The sequence below is a fragment of the Fusarium verticillioides genome, chromosome 1 (genome assembly GCF_000149555.1).
Source record: "Fusarium verticillioides 7600 chromosome 1, whole genome shotgun sequence".
Classification (NCBI taxonomy): domain Eukaryota; kingdom Fungi; phylum Ascomycota; class Sordariomycetes; order Hypocreales; family Nectriaceae; genus Fusarium; species Fusarium verticillioides.
The window spans coordinates 4,640,709-4,660,259 of NC_031675.1; the positions used below are offsets into that span (position 1 = coordinate 4,640,709).

Sequence of the window (19,551 nt, forward strand, 5' to 3'; positions counted from 1 at the left end):
GCCATTGAGACCAACACACTTCTCACATACCATTACTTGTTTCCAAGGAACCAGGACAGACATGTCATCTTCGGAGCGAGACAGTTCTTACGACGGGGACTTTCAGCTGAGACATCAACAGTCGGCTTCTTCAGATCCCAATATTCGAGCACTTGTTCCAATGTAAGTTTTGTTGTATATGCCCTCATGCGTCTCTTGCGCCGACTAACAGGGAACAGGTGGGACAGCTCTGACCCCGAACGCTGCCCCCCTCCGCTGCCTCTCAACCCGGGGTCGCCATTAACTTCACGGGTGGGAACTTCGAGCGCTATTGCATCTGCTCACGCTGCACTTAATGAGCGAGCGAGAGAAAGCACCATGGCTCCTACCAAGAGAATAGAGTCCCCGACAAAGGGACATCGCCGACTGCAATCTTCAGTTCGCGATATCAGCATGATGATCGAGGGAGCTAGCGGCCACAGCTCGCCATCGCGCTCCCCAGAGCGTCAACAACGCCCAGAGACGCCCTCTCGGTCGCGAGATTTTGATATTCGGCCAAACGAAAAGGACTCGGTAGTACCCAGCACGACACCAGTACCTGGACCCAGCTTGACGCCGATTTTGCGTCCTGCAGTTCGACGGCCTCCTCCTCAAAGCATCCTCGGCGAAAACACACCGCCACAATCGTCCACCATGCTTGCTCTTCAACATATGACCTCATCCACGCCTGTCAAAGAACCGGAGAACCCTCTGACGGATATCACAAATGGCTCATTAACCTTGTCAAAAGGTCCCCAGAACCTAGAAGCGCTGTCTGATCAAATTCTCAGCCTGACTAGCATCGCGACAGGACTGCAGAAGGAGATGTCTCAGTTGAGCCGCCGAAGCAGGGACAATGCTACTGATCTCCTTAGCCTCAAGGAGGCTACAAATTCGAGAGATGAAGATATCCGTAGAAGCCTCAGAGAGCTTTTAGGAAGTCACGGCAATGGCAACGATGGCCACAGCAGGCTCCCTCCGGCTCGCGACCCCTTTGGAGGATATTACCTAGACAACAAGCCACACAACCTCTCTCCACCAAGCACCAGGGGCTTTCATCTCCCTAGAATTCCCTCTCCCAAGAGCTTTGGCGACTCAATTGAGCGAGGGTCCATCAGCACACCCTCTCTTGCTGGCTCTGAGGCGCCACCCTCCGTCATTCTTCTGGAGCGAATCATTCGGGAGATGGGCACCAAGGAAGGGCAGGAGTCTCTGCTCGGCCGCTTACAAGAAGTTTCCAATAAACTATCTGGCATGGCCACATCCCAGAAGCTGGATGAAGTCATTGAACAGGTGAAGGCTCAGTCCGAGCAGGCCATTATTCTCGGAAACTCTCTTGGCAGTCCCCATGTGAGCCGGTCTCGTAACCTCAGTTTTGAGTCAGAAAACAGCCGAAGTGATACCATGCCGGGCCAAGCAAGGAGTGCCGTTTCCCAGCGCGTCGAGCACATTATGAGGAATGAGGCTCGCCGAAATTCGGAGCCATCAGCTCGTGGTGCCGAGATTTTGAATGACGACCTCATAAGCATCATTCGCTCTGTCAAAGACAGTGTCTCTCAAGGTGGAGGTCTTACTGCCGAAGTCAAGGCTCTTGTCCGCGAACTGCGAGGCGAGGTCCTGGGCATGGGCCGCGAGATTGGCCGACGGCTCGAGCAGCAAGCATCTCGAAGAGGTGTTGAGGATCATGATACTCCAAGCAAAGATGAAGTCGCTCGTGTTATCGACGAGGGGCTTGAGCAAATGAAGGATCAGCTTAATCATGTTCTCCGCGAGCATAGACGCCAGTCAGCTGCTTCGGTCAACACTCAGAAAAGCGCTGTCGACTACCAAGAGATATACAATGCCATGAGAGCGGCCATCCAAGACAACGAGGCAACCAAGAGTAACTTACCTGACTTGAGCCGAGAAGATGTCATCGAAGCTGTCAGGGACGCCTGGGAGAACTATAAGCCTGAGATCGAAGTGCAGCAGCTCGGACTTGAGAGGGACGAAGTCTTGGCTTGTCTGAAGCAAGGCCTTCAGGAATATGCGCCCCGCGATGACCATCCTCCCGCTGTGACTCGGGACGAGGTTTTCACTGCTGTTGTAGATGGTCTAAAGCACTTTGTTCCTCCTCAGGTTGATCAACCCGCCACTCTTTCGAGGGAGGAAATCATCGACGCCGTTCGCGACTGCCTTGAGGAGTTTGAATTCCCTGTTGCCCCAGGTGCTGGAAACGACATCACTCATGAGGATGTTGTACACGCCGTTAGGGAAGGCCTCCAGGACCTCGATGTCCACTCCAGCCGGGCTCTGGTACCGGCTTCAGCGAGCAATGATGATGTTGCTGAACGCCTCCGGGAGATCATGGAATTTTTACGCCATGAGTTCAAGACATTGTCTGAAGAAACTAAGGAGACGGTCGCGGCTAATGGACGTGAGACCGAGCAGGTACGGGATGTGACCAAGGACGGTTTTGAGAACCTTCGCCAAGCTATGGAGAGTTATGTTGATCGTGCCACTGGCGCTGCTGGCCAGGAAGAGTTTATGGATGACCTTTTGAAGTCTCTGGAAGATTTCAAGGATGAGATGGCAGGCATTGTCTCAACCACCAACCAAGAGTCTCGTGAGCAGCTTCAGACTGAGCTCGAGGGTCTCCGCGAAATCGTTAACTCATCTATGGTGCCTGCGTTGCCACCTCAGACCAACAACACAGAGGTTCTGGAAGCTTTGAACACCGGCTTCAACAATTTGCGGCAAGAGGTTTTGCGACCACGCGCCGAGACAAGTGAAATCCTTGACGCACTCAATGACGGCCTCAACGACCTCCGGGCAGGTATGGACCGTGTCACGAACAAGCCTACCGACTTGACCGCCAATGACGAGATTCTCGAAGCACTCAAGACTGGACTCGATTCCGTCAGAGCTGACATTGAATCCATTCGCGACAGCAGTAATGACCGCGTCGTTGCCACGCTGGAGTCTACACCCCCTGCCAATGACGAAGTCCTTGAAGCACTGAAATCCGGACTCAGTGGCGTACGAGCTGATATCGAAGCACTTCGAGATAGTCAAACAACGAAGGCGGTCGCTGTGGTTGAGCCAAAAGAGAACGACGAGGTTCTCGAGGCCTTGAAGAATGGCCTCAATGCTCTCCGTGTTGATATCGAAGCTATTCGTCTAAGCACATCTGAAAAGCCCGCTGCACCTGTCGACAACACCACCAACGACGAGGTGATCGAGGCTCTCAAGAACGGGCTTGACTCTCTCCGGGTCGATATTGAAGCTGTTCGTGACAGCAGCGAAAAGGCTATCGCACCGGTCGACAACTCGTCCAGCACAGAGTTCATCGAAGCTTTAAAGAACGGACTTGAGTCACTGAAAGCCGATATTGAATTATCTCGTGACAACAGCGATCGCGCTGCACTCGGAGAGGATGCTTCAAACGATGAGGTGATAGTTACTCTGAAGAATGGTCTTGATTCCCTCCATGCCGAGATCGCAGCTCTTGCAACCCAGGAGAAGCCTGATACTCCCATAGAGAACACTTCAAACGATGAAGTTATCGTCACCTTGAAGAATGGCCTGGACTGTCTTCATGCCGAAATAGTAGCAATCGCTACTGCCCAAAAGGAAGCAGCCGCCCCAGTCGACAACACCACCAATGACGAAGTCATCGAGGCCCTTAAGAATGGCCTCGATTCTTTACGAACCGACATCGAAGGACTTCAAGAAAGCAACCAGAAAGCGCTAGCCCCAGTTCCAGATGTTAAGCCCAACGATGAGGTTCTGGATGCTCTCAGGACAGGATTAGAGTCTCTCCGTTCAGATATCGAAACACTTCGAGAAAGTAACAATGAACGAGCCATTGCACCTGCAGAATCAGTCACCGACGAGAAGATCCTTGATGCTCTCAAAACCGGCCTTGAATCTGTTCGTTCCGACATTGAGGCTTTGCGGGATAGCAACAGTATGCGGGCCCTTGCAGCAGTGTCAACTGACAGGACAGGGGATGACGGACCTTCCGAAACGATCAAATCGGATGACATCAAGAACCTCGAAGTGCTGATTGCAGGGCTTGCCATCAAGATCGACGCTGTCAAGTCTGAGAACGAGGCTGTTCAGAAAGATGATTTGTCTCGTATGGAGGATTTACTTCGCACAGTTCAGGACAGCGTCGACGAGATCGCCTCCCGGGAGACACTCACAAGATCGGCTTCAGTAAAAAAGAAGAAGGAGGATGGAGAAGAAGAGACCGCTCGTGCAATCGTGGGAGACGGCGATGAGCCTGCATCAAAGGAGGATATGCAAGCCATCGAGACTATCCTGCGTAACACCAAAGGTCAACTGGACGATCTGATTGATGGTGAGCAAGCCGTTCGAAAGGACCACATCGACAATGTGGAGGCCTTGCTTCTTGAGACTCGGGAGACTATGGGGTCCCTTACCACCCAATTGGAGACGGTGTGCCGCAAAGAGGAGGTCTCGGCCTTGGAAACTCTTATTGGCAAAGTCTCAACTAGACTTGATGAGATCAAGGAACACGCTACCAAAGAGAGTGAAAACCCCGACAAGGTCACCAAGGCTGATGTCGAGGCCATTGAAGCCTTAGCTCTTGAGGTCAAGACAGCTCTTGATACCTTTACCAGCACTGACCTCGCTCTCCTCGCTCGCAAGGAGGACATCACTAGCCTAGAGACTCTTCTTGTCAAGAAAGAAGATCTTGGTGGCCTAGAGTCTATAGTCAAAGACTTTCAGGAGAAGCTGGATACCACAGTTGACGCCCAGACCAAGGCAATCGCAGTCCGTGATGAGGAGACCACCTCCGTTGGCGAACGCGTCACTGAGGTCAAAACCTTCCTTGAGGAACTACAGGGAACCATCAACGTCAAGCTTGAAGAGGGTGCAACTGGCGTCGAGAGCATTAGCAAGCTCCTTGAGACTGTCGGCGAGAAGATCAATAAGAACGAGAACGTCCACCAGGACCTCAAGGACATGCTTGATACCATCAAGACTGAATTTGAGGACTCCAAGGCTGTCGTGTCTGGCGTCAAGGTCGAGTCTAACGAGAAACTTCAAGAGGCAACCGAGACGCTAAGCACCAAGATCGACGAGAAGATTGGTGACCTCATTGCCAAATATGAGACTCTACAGACTACTCTTGATGATAGAAGTAAGGTCAGCGAAGCCAGGGACGAAGCTATGGAGGCAGCCGTTGTAAGCTCTAAATCTGTCACAGATGAGCTCAAGCTTCTTATTGATACTCTGGGCTCTACTGTCACCGATTCTCTGGAGAAGATGGAGGAGGCTTCTAAGACTGTCTTCACCAAGGTCGAGGAGCTCGTGGCCCGCAGTGAACAGACTCACACCGAGGACAAGGCCGAACATCAGCAAACCCGCGACCAAATCACTGAGGCCTTGACGGCTGTTGAGAGCTTGAAAGGAGAGGTCAGCGAGTCTCATCCCAAGATGCTCGAATCTGTCAAGGATCTTCTTCTACTTGTCGGTGAACACTACGAACACTCCAAGTCTTCGACGAGCGAAATCCAGGACAAGATTGTCCAGCACAAGTCTCCTGAAGAGCTCATGACCCTCCTGACACTTCTCACTGACGATAAGTTTCACAATACGCATGTTCATGAGAAGTTGGATAAGCTTATCGAACAGATCTACGATGACTCGGAAGTCAAGGAACGCCTCGACAAAATCATCGAGGAAAAGTACAACGACACAGAGGTTCGGGAGAAACTAGACAAGATCATCGATGAGAAGTATGACGATTCTCAAGTGCATCAGAAGCTCGCTACCATAATCGAGTCCAAGTATGATGATTCGGAAATTCGGGAAAAGTTGGACAATATTATTGAATCTAAGTACGACGACGCCGAGGTGCGGGCTAGGCTTGACAAGATCATCGAAGAAAGATATGACGATGCGCCAATCAAGGAAATCCTTGGCGTACTTGTTGAGCAGAAGTACGACGATACGCCCATCCGTGACAAGCTTGACCTGATCATGGACTCCAAGTACGATGATACTTTGGTCCGTGAGAAGCTCGATCTGGTTTTGGATGGCCGATATGACGACGCTGTCGTGCAAGAGAAGCTCGATAAATTGGTCGACCACAGCGCTGTTGCTGATCATGCCTTTAGTCGCCTTGATACGCTGGACAAGGTTCATGCCTCGGTAGTCCAGACAGCTGCTGATATTTCCGAGTTCCTCTCAGCGCAGAAGCAGCGAATTGAGCAGGCTCACGAAGACCATACCAAAACTCTCCAAGAGACCATGGTGTCTGTGGAACGCAAGCTCGCCGAGAAGGATCACGTTGAGGCAGCAGTTGCAAGTCTCCGAGACGAGGAGGAGAGGCTTCGACAGAGTGTTATGACGCTGAGAACAGAACAGGAGAGTCTGATACGCCAGAAGACACGTTTGACTGGTGATGTCTCTTCCCTCGAGACGGCCCTTCATATGCGTAAAGAGGAACTCTACGACATGGAATCTCGTGCTGAAAACCTGGAGCGCCGGATCCTCGAGGGTGTTATGGACCATTCTCGAGTACTTCTCATGGCAAAGGCCAATAGGAACGGTGGCGATGCTATGAGCCGCAAACGTGTTAGAAAGCCTGCCAATGAAGAGGAGTCTCCGGAAGCAGGTGCACATGGCCGCAAGTCTATGGTGGGCATGGCACTGAATGCTAAACGCAATTTGGCCGCTCCAGTACAGAACGGAGCAGGTCGCAGGATCGTTTCGCTCAGCCAGATCAACAACAATGTAGCTTCTGGAGGGGTCAAGCGCAGCCAGAGCGTACGAACCCCTTTGGGCGGCGGTAAAACATACCGCAAACGAAGCTGGGGTGGTAATCTCGACAAAGGTCTCGCCGACAATGACAAAGAGAATACTGTCAATGAGACCGTCGAGGAGGTTGATGAGGCGGCTGTCAAGTCGGCAACAGCGCCAGAGGCTCAAGAAGCCCCTACAGACGAGACAATCGTCATTGAATCGGCACCCAACGATGAGGAAGCGGCTGGTGGTGAGGGTGGCGACAGCGACAACGAAACCTTGAGACGAAGCAGTCGAGGCACCGTAGTCACGAACAGTACGGATATGTATACAGATGGTGACGAGTATAGTGAGTACAGTTATACCGAAAGCGAGTGGACAGAAAGCAATGTTGGGACTGATGCAGGATCAGTGCAAGGCAACGAGGTCGTGGTCTATGGGAATTAACGCAGAGGAGTAATGGCGACAAGCTTGATTTAGCTGGCATACCATGCATGTCTATCTTTGAGACGGGAACGAGACAACGGAGACTTGAGTTTGGTTTGGCGTGTTTTGTTTATTTGGCAAGGGCATTATTGATTGTATGACGAGCGAGCGTTCAGAATTGGCATGGGTTTTGATCGGATTGGAGACTTTTCCTTTTTTCCTTTAGTATTCGCAATCTGCTTAGGTCGGCTTTGACGAGAATAATGTTTTCTTGACAACTTTAGTAACAAAAGGAATGTACGAATCAATACCTTTACAGAGACTGCATGGCCTACAAAGGTCTAACTACCTACCAACCAAAGTGAGTTAAGCAAAACCGAGGTCCACTTGCATTGACTGCCCCAGCTGAATTGTCTTATCTTATCAGCAACCGAATTGAATGAGCCCCTCCAGCAACCGCGCCTAGCTACCTACGTATGTAGTAAACATATATTTTGCGAACCAAGCTTCTACAACGAACGTAATTCACGATTTGTCCCTCCGCACCGTCAATTAATTACAATTATCAACATGGATCAGATCCAAGCAGGGGGCCTCCTTGATCCCCCTGAGCTCACACCACTCGAGCAAGAGGTTTTAGACGAGTACGAACGCTTGGCCGATAACATGAACAAAGTGCGCCTGCCTCGTTGTGCTTAAATCAGAAGGGCAGACACATACTGACATTATTCCCAGCTCGCCACTGTCCTCGAACATCTTGCCTCGAACCCCAGTACAGAAATCCTTGATGGCCTTCGTGAGCTCGAGCGCAAGACGAGTCTTGCCTTTACTCTTCTCAAAGCCAGTGTTTACAGCATAGTGTTGCAGCAGGAGATTGACTGGGGTGATGGATCGACAGCGCAATGAGTTTGAATGAACCGAAGAAGAACGAGTGGTCAGCTTTGTGGTGGAAGAGACAAGGATTGATACCCAACCAAATATGATGCGCGAAACGATGCTTTCTTTCACATGGCAATACGACAGACATTTGATATCAAGTGACGATACACCACTATCTCTACCATTTCTACCATGCCGAGGGCATCACAGAAAGATTTCTCTATTACAGGCTACAGATACACATTTTTTCCTTTGGTGATACAGGTGCTTTGTGTGAGAGTGGGTTTAGTATACAGCTCCTCCATAGTAGACCTTGCGCACATCCACCAGCTTCTTGCCACGGCCTATCGCGATCTGCTCGGGGTCAGGCTGGTTGGTCAGCGCTTGGTACGCCGCCTTGACAGAGTTCATGGGGTTCTTGGATCGGGGCATGCGAGCAGCGATGTCGTGGATACCGGCGGCGCGGCACATCTCGAAGATACGGTGAGGGCAGCGAAGTCCGAAGCCTGGGAGGGAGGAGGTTAGCTAGCAGATCGCATGGCTGCCAGTGATGAGTGGATACATACCGGGAGGACGGGCCATCAGCTCGACTACAGTGCCTGAAATCTTAGCAGACACATTACCATAGATGGTACGATTCTCATATCGTCGGACAGGTTTCATGTTGCGGATAGCCAACATCTGAGCTGTCTCCTCAGCCACACCGGCCTCAGTAGACTTTGCCATTCCAAGTCCTAGACGGCCATTGCCGTTGCCAGCGATGGCAACCACAGAGGTACTGCGGACCTTGCCCAAACGAGTTTGGTTGGAGACCCAACGAGTCACAAGACCTTTGGTCAGCAGCGAGCGAATGTCCTTGAGGCTCATGCCTGTCAGGCGCTTGATCTCCTGGTACTTGCCCGAGTCATCCTGGCCCTGATCCTCGGGGTCAACGGCGTGCTTGTACAAGCCTTTGACACCAGGGACCTTACCAAGATCAGGTGCCTCAGCCGTGTAAGTCCGATCAACGCCCGCGGGGCCATCCTGAATCAGCTCAAGGTTTGAGGGCTCGACCTCACCCTGACTGCTAAAACCAACAATCTTGTCGAGTTCGGCCTCCCATGCCTCGTCAACAGCCTCATCCAACTTCTCGGCCTGGGAGCGAGTCATGAATTCAGGGCCCTTATCGTTTGCAGTGGGCTCAGGGCCATCCTCGGCGATGATGTAGCGTTTGATTAGCTCGGGGTCCTTTTCAATGTCCTTGAGCTCATCCTCAGTGAGATCTATCAAGTCCTCTCCCTGGCTCTCCTTCACACGCCGCAGTGCACGAACCATGGCTCGGGTAAGTTGATCGCTCGTCTTCTTGTCAGTGATCTTCATCATTTTTTGTCCGTAATTGTCGATCCATTCGCTCTTGTCAGGCCATTGTACCTCTCTCGGGTTGCCTTCGATCTCCGGCTTGATATCGTAGCGGGGGTCCAGCACGGTATAATCCTCGATATATGTTGGCTTATAGGGATCGTCACGTAACCGACCCTGAATGATCATATCTTCAGGGCTGACGGCTTTCTCGCCTAACTCAATAGCCTCAAGCTGCTCTGGTGTGTAAGAGGCCTTGAGGTTCTCGATATCCTGCTTGGACAGGTCGGCAAACTTGTCCTGCTTGTACTTGTCCATGCCCGCCGTGAATTCACCCGACTCCTTGATCAGACCTAGCTCTTGGGCCGTGACATTTCGAAACCGAGACTTTCGCTTCGACCTTGTTGGTGTGCTGTGGAATTGGCTGCATGGTACGAGAGGGACGGTAACTGAAGTGGTTCGAGATGAGGCGATGCACCTACCGAGGAGGTTGCGAGCCGGACGTGCGACGCTCATGGTCGGCGCGAGGTTGAGGAGTATTACTTCGACGAGGGCCAGCGGCAATGGAAGAGGAGGAGGAGAAGGAAGTCGAATTTATTGGCGTTGCTCTCTCGCTCTCGTCCTCTCTCTCTCGTATCTCTCACACGAGCTAGAGATTTTTTGGGGACCCAAGAAATGGATGGTTCTCAATTGATATGATACCCCATGCGGTTAGCGGTTGCTGGACAAGAAAAGCCAATCAAATCGGGACATTCATCAACTTTACAATGACAGTCACATAGAGCCGACACTGGAACTTCCATTCTCCGTACATAATCACGTGCTCTAGAGCACTGCTTGTCTAAATCAACCTCACCCATTGTCGGAACATTCCTTACTTAATAAAGCCACCGAATGTTCTCAGCCACCTCAATGCGCCTCACTTCACATCAGTGACGCCATCAAGAGTGTAACTGAACGGTTTTCTTCTTCTGTTTAGGTACTAGCCGCTTGCTTCATCGTACTCTTACAATTGTATCGTCAGCCATAACCAATCATGAGCCACCTTCACATCAGTCGACTTTTGTTACAAGGTGAAACGTCTCAGTAACACCCCTGGGAGCCAAGCGACTGTTACGGGTCTTCCACCGTTGTCACCACTCACTGTGGGTGGACCATTTACCACATTTGCTTCGCGCCCCGTCTGTCGCCTTGCTCTTTTCCTCTTCCCATAGCTATCTCGATCTCTGTACGTCTTTTATTCTATTCCATTCAAAGAACATAATATCTTCCGTTCCTACTCTGTACGTGACTGGCGCACTGTACGGCTTAATTTAATTTGAAAAATTCGGCATTCCTTTATCAAAAATACTCTGCTTAACACTACGACAACGACAACTTTATCGTCATAACCAAACATACCCCGACCTTCACGATGGGTCAATTCGACTGGTTCTCCTCTATCGGCGCTACAGACGAGGCTGTTGCTGTCCTCAACGACCAACCCATTATCTTCACCATCCTCTTGGTTGTTCTTGTGGCTGTTATTCTGCAAATCGTCCTTCTCTGGTACATTCACTATGCAACCATGAAGCCTGAGCAGCGCAAAGCAAAACAGGACAAGAAGGATAAGAAGAAAGCGGGCAAGACAGCAAAGCCAAGCAAATAAGCATCATCTATTCCTTCAGAAATTACCAACAGCAATCTTTGTCCCGGCCCACGACCCTCATTTGCAATCTCATCGACTTACATTCAACATTACATCTGCCTCACGATTCTATAGAACAGGCTTCGGCGTCACCCTACGCTTGCCTCTCCCATATGCTATCTATAATATATGAATCTTTCTTGGAGCATCGCCAATTCCCGCCATTCTTATCAAATCTTTTTTTTTCTTTTTCAATTTCGGGTGACACGTTTTCATCATCAGATGTTAGTCTAAGTTACACTGGCTGTTGCAGATCAGCCAGTGGTCCAGACTCGGGAAGTTTGCTGGGTCGACTCTTGTCTCTCGTCTTGCAAAGTCAATATTCTGTCTCATCCAAGCTTGCTCAAGTGGCATCTCATTCATAAATTCCATTGTGTCAAAACCAGTTCCAAGCTGACCAGCTTCACCAAGCCATGGCTCAGGCCAGCCTATGGAGGTTGGGCTGTTTGTAGCATTGCTCCGTAGATCTTGATCAATTCCGAGAACTTCGAGACTCAAATCAGTTATTGCTTCATGATGCTCCTTATCATTCTTAATGTCGAGGTACCCATCCATGATGTCCCAGCTTACATCCATCGTTGGAATGCTCTGACTTTTTTTATGCACGCATTCCCCTGATTCTGGCGCCTTTCTATCCACCGATTCAATTGGCGGCTGTAATCCAGGAACAACAAACCCTCGACCCGAAATGCGAGAATTTCGAGTCGGGAACATGATTCTTTCCATCGTTCTCCTATTTGTTGATGGAGGCACATTGACATGTCGAAGAAGTACTTCCCATGCCTTTCTCTCCAGTATGTCCACAGAGTCGTCTTTTCCACTCTGGGGGTGAGAATAAGCCTCGTAGCCCGATGCTAGATCAGTCACTTGCTGTCTGAGCACCGGGGATTCGGCATGCTGCATACTTGCTAAGGATGTGGCAATGGTGGGTAGTAGTTCGGCGTGGTCCAATATGCTCTGCTTCTTTTATCAGCGACCAAAATAGATAATTGCTGGGGCCCATACCTTGAGATAAGGCATATGAAATACTCCCGGCGCAAGCTTGGTGAGGCAGCAACAAACTCCGCATCCCCAGACTTGGTAGCCCCTGTACGACTTCTCAGGCGCCAGCATCAACTGCTCAAAGAGAATTTCGATTAGGGACGATGACTGCAGGCCTTTCAACACCTTGATGTCATTAACTGCATCCTCCCGGGAGAGAGTCTGCGAAGTAATCCCGCTCCTTTCTTCGCAAGGGGAGTTGAGACTGAACATGAAGTTGTCAATAGCTTGTTGGTCGACCAGGTCCAGAGTGCTTAGCAGATTGCTCTCGATACGGCCTCCGACCTTTTTCTTCTGCTTGACCCTCTTTTTCCGCCGCTTAATCGTCTTTAAACATTTTCTCGGATGTTCTTCTTGAGAGACGTTGCGCACATCGATCGATAACATTAGTTTTCGAAATGCAGTGGTATAGGTGGAAACTGGGGCAACGAGAGCCGATGAGAGATCTGGGTGCTGGAGTGAGAAAGATAGAAGTCCAGGCTGCTGAACTGGATATGTCCGGTTGGGTCCAAGATGAACGCCCAGGCAGTCCCAAACCTGATCAACTCAGTTACAACTAACTCGAAAGTTTCAGAGAATAACTAACATACCTCGCAACCGCGGACTGCCTGGGCAATGGCATCGAGACTTTCCGTCTCAAGGATCGGATAGCCATTGAGTGCAATAGAAACCTCAAGGCAACAAGCGCCGGACCGAGCAATCCAAAGATGAGAATCTTCCACTGCCGAGGAGAGATCTCTGATCGTTGCAAAATGCGGTGCACCATCAGGGGCATCAATATTAATCGATGCTGAAGCTGAAAGTTCGACATTTGCTTGGTTTGCAATTACCCGAATAGTCGGGAGTCGCAACGCGCACGACATTGTTATTCTATGCAATGGGAGGGAGGCGATGCCTATGAAATATTCTGCGGTGTTGGTGGAAAATCCGAGTCGCGGCCAAGGAAGGAGCTGATTGCATCCCAATAACCTAAGTAAGGCAGGTACCCAATGTGAGAAACACCCAATGGGACAGTCGAAAGAAGGAGGGATCTGATAAAGTCTACATTTGCTAAGGCAGGTATTCAAGGCAAGCACAAATCGATATGTGGCAATCATCCAAAATGCTATAGGCAGCTGTGAGATGTTGATAGACGATGTAGCCAAGTCGCTAATCATTGGAATGTGTCCAAAATATGAGCCCCTACTAAGTTACTAAGGGTAAGTCAACTTCATAAATCCTAGGCGTGTACATCATTATCTGGCTATGTTCAGTCCAAGCCAATAGGCGCACAAAGTCTATAAAATGCCCCTAATGCTTGCATCCATAAGTATAGTGCGCATGCGTGCTCCGTAAACTCCGTGCGATCAACTGATAGATTACTTTGCAAACCATGGGAACTTCTTCTTCGGCGGCTCAGCGAAATTCCCTGAGCCACTTTCGACTTGCACACTTCGCTGATAAATGTCCTGTATGACTCCGTTAGTTTATGTCCTCAGGAGATCATGCAACTGAATCTCACCTCTTCATCCGTTGGCATGCGACAACCCAGAATCAGTTCTCTTGCAGTATCGTGCTTGGTTAGATTTGGGTATGATGTGCTCTGGCTCTTCATGATTGGTAACAGGACCTCGCCTAGAACCTCAAACTTCTTCCAATTGATGCGATCACCATCAGTGCCGACAAATGTTCTGCTACCCTCCTCCGCTGACACCAAGTCTCTTCGATGAAGGGGAATGAAAGGAATCCGGGGGAGGGAGGAGTTTTCCCAGGCTAGGCGGTAGGCGAAATGACTCTTCTGAGTTCCCATCAATATGCCCAACCGCGCAAACCGCTTTTGGACTTCTGCTGGTACTAGTGCTCTCGTCTGATTTAATCGATGAATGGCTGTTCCGTTCACACCTGCTAGAATGGCTGCCAGTCCATTGTAGTTGTTCAGTTGCCGCAGCTTAAGTGAAATATTCATGAACTTCTCTAATATAAGCGCTCGATGTTTGGCCTTGTCCCGCAGCAGTATCATGTTGGCAACCCATTTGGCAACATGATTGAAATGGTTGATCATTCGATTCACATTCCGTAAACTCTTGCAACGCTCTTTTTGGGAGGCGGATAGGCTGACATGTCGAACGAAATCGCGTATTCGAATTGAGGAAAACATGATCCAGTCGATTCTGGTCAGCTCGTCCGCAACATCATCATCGGGGATGTCCATGAATATATGGTAGCGGAATTTGTTCATAGGTAAGTTGTCCGTAGGTTCCAGGTTACTTGCAGCTCTTTCGTAGTCCTCAAACGTGTGAAAATGCACCTGGCTCGAGACACTGCTGCTTCTGTCCGCAAGAGAGACCTCCGAGCTTCCAGATGGTCTTACGTCCATATCCGACTCCACCGTCAACACACTCACACCCGACGACAGCTCGTTCATGTCCTTTGACAAGATCTCGCTTGCGAGCTTATCGCTAGTCTCGTCCGAGTTTGCCCAACCTGTATCGTCATCTTCTACGACATTGAATTGGAGGTGTCGTCGCATATGTTGCGCTGCGATTGAGAAAATCGGTTCTGTACTCAGATGCCTGATAAACTCCTCCAAATTTCGTCTAGTTTGAGGGCGGGCGAAGTCACCGGGGTAAAGCGACACCCATTTCGCGACCACTTCAATGATTCGGAGCTGTGTGGCGGTCTTGGAAAGGTAATGCGCTGTCTTATCGTCTCTCACTTTATCCAGTCGGGTTAAAATGGCAGTAAATAGCTCACCAGGAGCTGCAAACTTGCGATAAAGACAGAGAAAAACATCAGAGAAGTTGTTGTCGACTCTTGTCAAGCGAGGAGCAAGAAGTCGGTCAACTAGCTCATCGAATGTTACGCCTGCCATCTTCGCTTGCTTATCCAGCGTGCTATCGTCATTTCTTTGAAGTATCGGGATGTCATCGGAGTATCGATAGGATTCTGCATCCGACTCATCCACATCCAAGAACGAATCGGTACTGGGTCTATCGAGTCGAATGCCAGGAGTCCTCAACATGTTATTGAGTGTTTGCGCTTGGCCCAGTTCTCCTGCCTCGGGATTCGAGTTGGCTACATGACCTTGCCTGGGGCTACGGGACGACTGTGCTCGGTAGTTTTCGTTAATTGGTGGATTGGAGAAACCCTTTAGTAAAGAGAAATCGGAGCTTGCTCGACTATGTTTGCTATGTTGGCTAATGGGGCGCCCGGTGCCAACGTCAGGAGCTTCCAGATTGGCAGCAGACTGCGCTCGCCTGCGCGAGAACGTTTCGCCATTTTCTTCTATACTATGGTTAGCAACAGTCTACCGGTATAATCTTCCCTGTGCACTCGCCTCTTCGATGGGCTATTGCGGCCCTCAAGATGGTGTGGAGGCATGTTTTGGCAACATCAACGTCAGTTGAAGAGATTTTGTAGGTTGAAACACAAGATTTGAAGAGTTGATGATTCGCAATGGCTTCAGCGTTGACCTGCCATTCTGCTTCAGGGGTTTCACATTTGCAAGCCACCAGACTAGCGGGTAAACCAGAGTTCGTGAGAGCCGCTAGAATGGGACATTTAGTATAGTGTCAACCATTCAAATAGATGGATTTCATACCCAAAGTCTGAGGTAGTTCACGCACGGATTCATGATTCGTGACATCATATAATATAAGAGCAGCATCGACGCGGGGGACGATATGCCCATTGATCTGTTTTGGCCACTGGATGGGCTGCGTAGGGTTCAATTCGAAATACTCCAGGTCCAGCTCGAGGAGAGTTACGGCGTGAGAGTTGTTGTCAACCAGCATGCGGACGCTGGAAGCATTCGAGATAGGTGGGCGAGACAGGCCCAAGACCCGCTGGACAAAGGATGATTTGCCAACGCCGGTGGAACCGATGACGGCAATGTTGAAACTTTCCATAGTCGGTGATGATTGGGACTGTATAGCGTCAAGCTGTGGTCAGCCATTTGTCGCAAAACTGCCTCTACCATCCAAACCCCGGATGACCGTTTGTTGAGCATTACGCTGCCCCGCGATAGCTAGGGTGGGGCCGCATGTGATGGAACATGGTTACATACCCAGTACGAAGAGGGTGTAGCGGTCAAAGATTCTCGTCGTGGAGGCGGCCAGTGTTGGCTCGGTTCGTTATCATCGCTGTCGGGCTTCACTTTCTTTCCGCCGCCGCTTTTGCGCCTGGCTTGCTTTGCCGGTTTGCCGAAGTTGTGCCCCTTTGTGTCGTGAAAAAGATGCTCGTGGTCCTCGTCTTCTAGCGATTGGTAGACCGAACTTCCCTCAGATTGGTCCTCGTCCTCGGAAACTGCAGCCGCTTGAACGGCGGGGTCGTAGGTCTGGAAGAAGGGGTCGTCAATAATTGAACCGACTGAGTCTCGATGGCCGTTGGCCGGGGCCGAAGGATCGGAGTCGCTTTCGATGTCGAGGTCTATGGACGCCGGGCCTGAAGCGGCAATGCCTGAGGTTGGGTGAGCCTTCTGTGAGTCAACATGATTGGGTTGCATTGTCGCAACTTCAGCGACTAGGCTGAGTGGTAGAGATTAAACATGGACGGGAAGACTCGATGCCAGCAGGCGCAAATGACAGATGGAGAGACCAAATCCTTGCGGGGATGGAAGAACTCGTGGAGCTTGCTTGACTAAGGTAGGGTAGCTACAGCAGGGGTTCAAACCCGTAGTAGGCTGTTGAGAGAGAGAATGGAGAAGGGATGAAAACACTCGAGGTCTGAGTAACGAGAGACAAGAAGACACTAAATGAAGAGCGAAATGCTAGCAAACAAGGGAGGGAGACGACTTTACCGTACCTTAGTGACTGGGAAGGCTTGCACTGTACTGTGTTGTACAGTACCGTGCTTGGGAAACCAACGGAATGAATTGGTTCGATGTCCAATTGGTGGCAGTTTGGCGACCTAGTGAGAGGGAGGGAGGGATGGATTGATGCGCAGATACGGCGGAAACAAGCACTGCGTCCTTTGGGTGACAGCCAGCAACGAGACAAATTGAACGGGTCCAGTAACCTGAATTAGTATAAAGCACTGAACGATCAGAACAACAAAGACTGGAGTCTTCCCGGCTCTTGTCTCGAGGTACACGCCGGGCCACTACCTATTCTGAGGCAATACCCAATACATGCACCCATTCACAGAGTTGAGACACCCAACTCGGAGTAGTACTCGAAACCCTATTTGAAACCCATCGTGTTAGTCCAGTTCGACCAACCTCAAGCCATAAAACGGAAGCCAAGAGCGTTTACACAACGTGACAATGCATGGCATTCTGTTCGCAACCGGGAGAACTACCTAATAAGGTGCAACCAGAAGGGCCCAAATACATACAGTGCTGCAATTGAATACTGCTGGTTGAAGCACAGCCTGGACTGGATATATCTTTGTGCAAATCTGAGGAGAAGGACCTCGAAGGGATGTCAGGAGAGGGGAGGAGAGGATGCGCTACGACGCGCTGAAGCGGACCCGGCGTCGTGGGTTGAAGAGTGGATGCGTGTGCGTACAGTATGTAGGCGGATGCAGACGCCTCTGGTTCGGAACGGAGGAGAGCCACGAGGGGAAAACTCCCAAGGAACGCGTGCCTAGGAATGAACAGAGGGTATCATCAATCTTGACACCGTCAAGTTCGACTGCGCGAAATGTCGAATCTGGCACAAAGAGGGGAGAGAGCTGGAACCGAGCCTGTGGCTCGGAACAGGGAACGTTTTAGGAGCGGATGGGTGGTCTAAGGTACGGTACGGGAGACCTAGTTGGACAGGCTATTTCCAGTTAAGGAAACTGGGTTCAAAGCGTTATGCAGGATTTAAGCAAGTCAACTAATAACTCACTCATTTCTCGGCGTCGTTCTGAGGACTGATTTAAATTGAGTGCTGAAGATCAACGGTAATAGCAACCATCCCCAACAATATAACAGGCCACAAAAGAATGCGGCACGGTGTCGGCATCGGCGCGGCACGAAACCGTTCCTGGAACGCAAACAAAGGGTCTTTGTCCTCAGCTGAGACAGTCAGCAACTCTCTGCTTCTATAAAAAGGACCTCGAACCCAATCAACCAAGACTGACTGGCCTCCAGGGCTTCTGGGTTTTCACGCACTCTAATTGTACATCTCCCAGGATCCAATCCCGCGTTCTGTGTTGGCGTTTTGCTGCCTATTGGCCAGTGCACAAATACCTATTTGCCTGTTAGCTAAGTAGCTAACAGGGACATAAGTACTTGGCACTTGATCATTCTACATACCTGTACCTATCTAGGTAGGTACCTTATTAATCGTAAGACTCACGTTCAGTTATACCGGTTTCTGGTTGACAACCACTTCGTCCAGTCACAAAGGAGCAGTGCTGATAGTGGGTCCTGACATTGCACCCATCATGTTGATTCTGTCTTACACATGGTCTTCATATCCAGGACATCCAATAGCGATTGTTTAGACCTCACTCGCTCATCCCCAACCCTTACCTACTGAGTTATATCAATGTGCTTGAATTACCGTAGCGGGAGGGGGGGGTTTTTAGACATCTGTTAAAGGGAGGAAAGAGTGTCTACCTTATTTTATCACCCCTGATGTCCTGCTATATCAGGCTAACATGATATTACTGCTCAAAAATAGCCGCAACAGTCTTTTCTGTCTCCAAGCTGATGCCCAAAAACACCCCTCTCCCGCGTAGGTAGTAACTTACATTGGACACCACAAGATTCCAGCTCTTTACAGAGCAGCCTCATGGATGCCATACAACATACTATAACCCAAAGCAATGGGCTTTATAATACGAGCCCGTGGAAACACCTGATCCATTCAGCTCTCGTCATTTGTCAGTTTCACTGTCTTCTACATTCCTTCACAGATCCCTTCTTAATTGATGCATGAATTGTTCATGCCCTATGAGCTCAAATTCTCTAAAATGATAGAGTCATACGAGGAAGATTTGTTATTTTCCGAATCCTTCAGCTTCAGTGTTTGTTGCTCCTAGAGAGACATTTGGTAGTAGAGCAAGCACAACTCCAAGACTCTCACCAGTCGACACTTTGACACAACCAGAAGCCTGATATCTTGTTCTATTCTCCAACTAAGTTCAAAGCTCAAACAGTCGACTGAGATCTGAAAGCCTATGGCAATAAAGTACAGAATTTGTAAGAGGATATATCACCGACGCCCAGCTGCCGTATGTGGACCACGACTCGACTGCTTATTACTAACAATTCTCAAGACACTTCTTCTGTTGTTGGGACGGAATGGAAAACAAGGCAGATCAGTTCGGTTCCTCAACAGGCACCTTCTAGATGGCATAATAACTGATGTATCTGAAGACGTTGGTTGTTGTTAACGATTTTCCGTGCGCGTATCGTAATTATGGGACCAGAAGATGTTCAAACTAGCACCTAGCAGATTGGCTCACTGGCATTGGGGGCACGATTCATGAGA

At 50.0% G+C, this 19,551-nt stretch overlaps 6 protein-coding genes across 13 annotated transcripts; 3 read left to right on the top strand and 3 right to left on the bottom strand.

Moving 5' to 3' along the window:
* Positions 1 to 61: 61 nt before the first annotated feature.
* On the top strand, positions 62 to 7,224 carry FVEG_00549 (hypothetical protein; the record flags this gene model as incomplete). Of its 2 annotated transcripts, XM_018887077.1 has the most annotated exons (3): positions 62 to 162; positions 219 to 7,126; positions 7,190 to 7,224. In XM_018887077.1, the coding sequence occupies 3 exons, from the start codon at positions 62 to 64 to the stop codon at positions 7,222 to 7,224; spliced, it is 7,044 nt and encodes a 2,347-aa protein (XP_018742777.1). The 2 variants fall into 2 exon arrangements, with proteins under 2 accessions (XP_018742777.1, XP_018742776.1); XM_018887076.1 differs by having other exon boundaries at positions 219 to 7,224.
* Positions 7,225 to 7,773: 549 nt separating this feature from the next.
* FVEG_00548 (hypothetical protein) lies at positions 7,774 to 8,109 on the top strand (the record flags this gene model as incomplete). The annotated part of the gene is made up of 2 exons (XM_018887075.1): positions 7,774 to 7,878; positions 7,939 to 8,109. The coding sequence occupies 2 exons, from the start codon at positions 7,774 to 7,776 to the stop codon at positions 8,107 to 8,109; spliced, it is 276 nt and encodes a 91-aa protein (XP_018742775.1).
* Positions 8,110 to 8,208: 99 nt separating this feature from the next.
* FVEG_00547 (30S ribosomal protein S5) lies at positions 8,209 to 10,175 on the bottom strand. Its single transcript, XM_018887074.1, has 2 exons — positions 8,649 to 10,175; positions 8,209 to 8,588 (listed from the first exon to the last, which is right to left on the bottom strand). Exons 1-2 carry the CDS (start codon positions 9,934 to 9,936, stop codon positions 8,368 to 8,370), a joined length of 1,509 nt encoding a protein of 502 aa, XP_018742774.1. The 5' UTR covers positions 9,937 to 10,175; the 3' UTR covers positions 8,209 to 8,367.
* A 659-nt stretch (positions 10,176 to 10,834) lies between these two features.
* FVEG_14686 (hypothetical protein) lies at positions 10,835 to 11,068 on the top strand (the record flags this gene model as incomplete). Its single annotated transcript, XM_018903648.1, has 1 exon — positions 10,835 to 11,068. One exon carries the CDS (start codon positions 10,835 to 10,837, stop codon positions 11,066 to 11,068), a length of 234 nt encoding a protein of 77 aa, XP_018742773.1.
* Positions 11,069 to 11,332: 264 nt separating this feature from the next.
* On the bottom strand, positions 11,333 to 13,011 carry FVEG_00546 (hypothetical protein; the record flags this gene model as incomplete). Its single annotated transcript, XM_018887073.1, has 3 exons — positions 11,333 to 12,064; positions 12,113 to 12,685; positions 12,739 to 13,011. The coding sequence occupies 3 exons, from the start codon at positions 13,009 to 13,011 to the stop codon at positions 11,333 to 11,335; spliced, it is 1,578 nt and encodes a 525-aa protein (XP_018742772.1).
* A 177-nt stretch (positions 13,012 to 13,188) lies between these two features.
* FVEG_00545 (hypothetical protein) lies at positions 13,189 to 17,979 on the bottom strand. 7 transcript variants are annotated; one of them, XM_018887072.1, is made up of 6 exons: positions 17,462 to 17,979; positions 16,931 to 17,307; positions 15,729 to 16,585; positions 15,465 to 15,674; positions 13,650 to 15,412; positions 13,189 to 13,596 (listed from the first exon to the last, which is right to left on the bottom strand). In XM_018887072.1, exons 3-6 carry the CDS (start codon positions 16,033 to 16,035, stop codon positions 13,507 to 13,509), a joined length of 2,370 nt encoding a protein of 789 aa, XP_018742771.1. In that variant the 5' UTR covers positions 16,036 to 16,585; positions 16,931 to 17,307; positions 17,462 to 17,979; the 3' UTR covers positions 13,189 to 13,506. The 7 variants fall into 7 exon arrangements, with proteins under 7 accessions (XP_018742771.1, XP_018742769.1, XP_018742766.1 ...); XM_018887070.1 differs by having other exon boundaries at positions 17,426 to 17,979; XM_018887067.1 differs by having other exon boundaries at positions 15,729 to 16,053; positions 16,194 to 17,307; positions 17,462 to 17,968.
* Positions 17,980 to 19,551: the final 1,572 nt, after the last annotated feature.